Source organism: Haplochromis burtoni, unplaced genomic scaffold (genome assembly GCF_018398535.1).
Source record: "Haplochromis burtoni strain Fernald_Lab_line unplaced genomic scaffold, NCSU_Asbu1 Contig_129, whole genome shotgun sequence".
Classification (NCBI taxonomy): Eukaryota; Metazoa; Chordata; class Actinopteri; order Cichliformes; family Cichlidae; genus Haplochromis; species Haplochromis burtoni.
The window spans coordinates 786,052-791,006 of record NW_024582490.1 but is presented as its reverse complement, the minus strand read 5'-3'; the positions used below and the strand labels follow the sequence as shown (position 1 = coordinate 791,006).

At 43.4% G+C, this 4,955-nt stretch overlaps 1 protein-coding gene across 1 annotated transcript; it reads right to left on the bottom strand.

The window, feature by feature from the left end:
• Window positions 1-18: 18 nt before the first annotated feature.
• LOC102292595 (relaxin-3 receptor 1-like) lies at window positions 19-3,415 on the bottom strand. Its single transcript, XM_005930422.3, has one exon. The coding sequence runs from the start codon at window positions 3,167-3,169 to the stop codon at window positions 2,183-2,185; it is 987 nt and encodes a 328-aa protein (XP_005930484.1). The 5' UTR covers window positions 3,170-3,415; the 3' UTR covers window positions 19-2,182.
• Between the last annotated feature and the right edge of the window lie 1,540 nt (window positions 3,416-4,955).

The following is a 4,955-nucleotide window of genomic DNA, read 5'->3' as shown; positions in this document are numbered from 1 at the left end:
TCATTTGAACGTCCAGTAAAAGTTCTTTTTTACAGTAATCTCTGGTTTTTCACAGCTCTGGTTGCCTCATGTTTCCATCCCTGCCTACGACTTCCTGATATAATTCAGAGTACAACAAAGACATTTTTTAGTCGCCCAGCAGTCATTCATTTGACTAACAATGCCGCTGCTCTCCATGCTGCCACACTTTGTAACAGGTGGTGGGAAACTCAGTGATTTATGGCCATTAAATTCCCACTGAGCATATGTTGTGGTGACTCCAAGTTCACCACCATGCAAACTACATGTGTACATGAGAAGTGCATCTGTATGCCAGCTCAGGTGTCAGCTCGTGAACGACATCGAATTTACATTCATTTTCTGCTGACTTTACTTACTAAAATTACTTGCTAAAACTTAAATCATGGTGGCATATTTATGATGTGTCCTCCCAATATGAGCAATGCCAATTAAGACACATCTGTTACCTGTTTGTATGATATCAGTGTACCTGTAATGGTGGTGAAGTGGGGGGGGGGGGAGTAAGGAAAACATGTAGAACTTCCTGTTTAAACTTTAGGAAAAAGATGCTTTGATTGATACATTTAAACTTTTTGCCATTTACATCATTGTGATAAATCTAAACGAGTTATTTTGTCTTTTTAAAAATACTTTGTTGAAGTTTTTTGGATTTATGCATAGTCAAAGATCTTTGCTCATAAAAGCAAACGTCACCAAATGCAGAAAAAGGGCTCTTTCACAATTTTATCTTTGTACCTGTAGCTATTTTATACAAGCAGTAGATAACTGTTTCATATGCTGTTGAGCTTTGGGTTGTTTATTAAAACAATTATTTATTTGATCCCGTCCTGATTTTGTTGAAGTTTTCTCACTTACAAAGAAATGAACAGTTTCTAATTGTTATCGAAGTTTCATTTGCATGTATATATGCATATATTACTTAAAAAAAACATTTCTGCACTTTAAAGGATGAATGATGCATATAGTAACGAGCTCGCTTTCTCGAAAGCACAGTGAGTGACAAATATTTCTGTTTACAGGATCACGTGTCGCATTTCTGGCTTTTTAATAGAACAGAAATATTTAGGAAAGCTTAGCTACTGTTTAAAAAAAAGTATACACGCATTAGTAAATTAAAGAAAAACTTGTCTCCCTCTTTTTAATTCGACATTTTACATTTAGTTCAATTCAGTCAGCAGCTGTCCAGTGTTCATCCAAAAATAGACCATAATCTCTGATATGAATGTGTAACTTGTATTTACCTGACACCTGCTCATTGAGAGGCTCTTCTTTTCATCTGATGAGTAAGTGAGGACGCAAAGCCATTACAAAGTCGCTTCATTTGAGATCACCAGCTTCCGTCATTAAGCGGTGAGGAGACGGGCGGCAGTTCTGTTTTCATGTTCTGTTCACCGTCACATCAGCTGCTCATGAGTCAAACCGGTAAACACCTGCTAATCAGATCACCCGTTTCATTAGTTGTGAGGATAACTGACCCACGTGACAACTGAAGAACAGTTTTATTAGCACACACACAAAGAGTACATACATTTTTCTCGGTATTTCCAACAATCATATTTCAGTTTGTCTTTTGTGTCTCTTTGCACCTGTAAATGATTGATGTCTAAAAAAAGAAAATGAAACACGTGACCTGCAACTTTCACCTCTTTGCTTCAAGCCGGTGAAGACTTTAAGTGCGGTTGTGTGTACGCTGTTAACAGTATTTGCCAAGACATTCACCGAAGGATGTAAAAGGCGTTTAGCCACTCACTGTGCAGTAACACCACCAGCACACCTAAGCATATTGTCATGCGCAATTACGTGCGGACTTTGAACTAGAGACACTCACAAACATCATAGATCATTTTGGTGAACAGCTGTTGTGCCATAATGTTCATATTTGGACTAGTTTTTACACAAAATAGGTGATTCTATAGAGCCCAGCCCTACAAGCTAAACGATTCAGCCACATTACGCTTTAAAATAGTAGATGTAGTAGACTTTAAAATCAAGAAACACTCATCAAAATTAAAAGTTTCTGAGTCTTGACACGATGTTGCTCGGCCTGATTGTTTATTCTGGTTGTTGTGGCTCGTTTTCTGCGTGCGCATTAAGCGCGTCATTGTCTGCCAACACCTTTCGCCCTGCGTAAAATCATCGGCAGGACTCGACAAAACACCCACTATCCTCTGTGTATCAGACCTCTCAGTTTGGTCCTAAACTCCTTTCTCATTAGGCAGTAAATGATTGGGTTGAGGCAGCTGTTGGTATGCGCCAGACACACGGTCAGTGGGAACACATACGTATGAACCGTGTAGTACGCATTATCCCAGTTTGCAGCGTTCAGTTTGACCAGTACGCTCCACAAGGTCATGGCATGATTTGGCATCCAGCAAAGAAAGAAGCACAGCACGACGATGGTGATAGATTTTGTAACTTGGGATCTGCGTTTGGGGTTGCTGGTTTTCATACTCCGTTTGCGGATGAAGCGCAGCAGCATGATGTAGCTGATGGACACGATTGACATGGGCAAAACAAAGCCTACGACGATTTTCTGTATGTGGTAGAGTGCTAACCAGTACTGTCCACCTGGAAACCTCAGCAGACACAGTTTTTCTCCAGTTACGCTGGTGACTGTTGAGAAAATCGACGTGGGCGCAGTCGCCAGAGTCGCCAGTGTCCAAATAATTGCGCAGACCCATTTGGCGGAGCACGATCTCCGCGCGGTTCTGTTCTTCAGGGCAGAAGCGACCGACCAGTAGCGGGTCACGCTCATGGCGGTGAGGAAAAACACGCTGGCGTACATGTTCATCACGGTGACGGACAGGATGATTTTGCACATTGCATATCCAAACGGCCAGCTGAAGTCCAGCGCGGTGTCCACGGCCCAGAAAGGCAGGGTGAGAACAAACTGCAGGTCCGTAACGGCCAAATTGAACACGAAAAAGTTCACTCTGGACTTCTTCCTTTCTTGTTTGACCCTGATAAAGAAGAGGACCAGCAGGTTGCCGACCAGACCCGCAGCGCAAACGACCGAATACACCAGACAAATGAAGAATCTCAGAAGCGGGGTCCGGTCTGCGGTCACGTCTATGTCCACGAGGTTTTGGAAGAGCTCCATCTCGGTCACTGACTTGTTCAAATAAAAGCTTTCATTTTCTTCACTCATAATGCCAGCCAGCAGCTCACAGACACTTCGGGATGAACTAGATGCAGGTGTACACTTTTTTTCTTAAGCTAGATCCAAACGGCTGCATCTCAAGAGTGCCACAAACTCATCTGTCTCTATCACCTCCCCCCGCTCGCTCCTTTGTCCAAGGTGCATCATCATCCCGCATCTCCGCTCTCCTTAGCACGACAGGACCACTCACCCCACCAGTGGCGGTCCTAGCCTGTTTGGCGCCCTGGGCGAACACTCCCTCTCCCCCCCCCCCCACCCACACACACACACACCCAAAACATATTAAGGATTGTACATTAACATAAAGCTGTTGTACACACACACACATATGAAGAGAGAGAGAGTATGCATAGTATGCAAACGGCTACCAAACAGCCATCATAATTCGTCATACAATGAGAACAGGACAAATCAACAATTGACAATGACTAATTAATATTAAAATCTGTAACATAATGTATTGTTTGGAGTTTAGTCTGTTACTGTTACTATTTTTACCATTTCTTCTTGGAGCAACTGTAATGCACATAATTTCCTTAGGGATTAATAAAGTATTCTGACCTGCCATTATCCAATGACACATCTGCTTACCTGTATCTTTTGCTCGTTTCTCCTCCTCTTCTTTTCTCTTTTTTCTAAACTGAGGACCTGATGGCTTTGAACTTTTCTTGTCCATCTTCCATTGGTTTTAATTTTGCACTCCAGTATGAACACCCATCCTCAACCCAAGGATCACCACAACATGATCTAACACACCTACACCTTAGTTCACAGATTCACTTTGTCTAGGGTGCATTTCTGAGATTTCACACAACCCAGGATTCAAATCATGAATACATAATGGGCTTGGATTTACATCATTATGAATGAAATGTGCTCTATTTGGAAGCAGCAGCCCCCCTCCCCTTTCGACGGGTTGTGTGTGAGACTTTAAATCATCAAACTGTAAATTTTAAATTGTTATTGATCCCTTTACCTAGTCCTAAAGTGTATATTTATTTTCTTACTCTTCTTATATATATTGTTTGTTTACTTGCACTGCTGTAACTGGAGCCTCGTCGTCTCGTCTCTCTATATACTGGACTGTATGTAGCGGAGATGACAATAAAGTTTACTTTGACTTCAGCAGCAGCAGGCGCACCGAGGGCTCTCGCGCTCACTTTTCGCGTATAGAATTTCGAAAAAACATCGGTGCAAATTATAAGTCTGTATCATATGTCTGGTGTTTTCGTGTTTGTTGGTTTGTTTTTATTTTGTTTTATTTTGCGAGTTGGTTATTAGATGCTGCTCCAGCCAGCCAGAGAATCCCCCGCCGCCCCGCCCTCTCCTCCTGTGCCGCAAGCAGCAGGCGCACCTCGCAAACGGAGGGCGCCCTTACTCCCAGCAAATGGGCGATAGAAAACCGATCGGTGCCTATGCCATTCCCAATATGCGCTGGCAGCATGAGTACGAGCAATTTTTTTTAAATTTTTGTACCGATACCCGTGATGCCGCCCCCCACCACGATGCCGCCCCGGGCAACCACCCGTGTCGCCCGTATCTAAAACCGCTACTGCACCCCACCCCTCTCCACCCTCCGCCTCTCGACCGGAAGGTGGAGTCGAAGTGTTTGGCGAGCTCAAGGTTCGACCATCAGAGCGCGCTCCTTCATCAAACCCCGGAAGGCGCGTGCAGTTAATCATTTCATAATTATGTTAATTAATCAAATGTTCCTGTCAGGTTGCGCTTTTGTCACCGGCGGAACCGAGCGAGTCTGTCCAAGCTCTGACCGTCA

Coding starts and splice junctions, on each gene's coding strand:
- LOC102292595 (XM_005930422.3), bottom strand. CDS start 3,169: ATGAGTGAAGAAAATGAAAGCTTTTATTTGAACAAGTCAGTGACCGAG.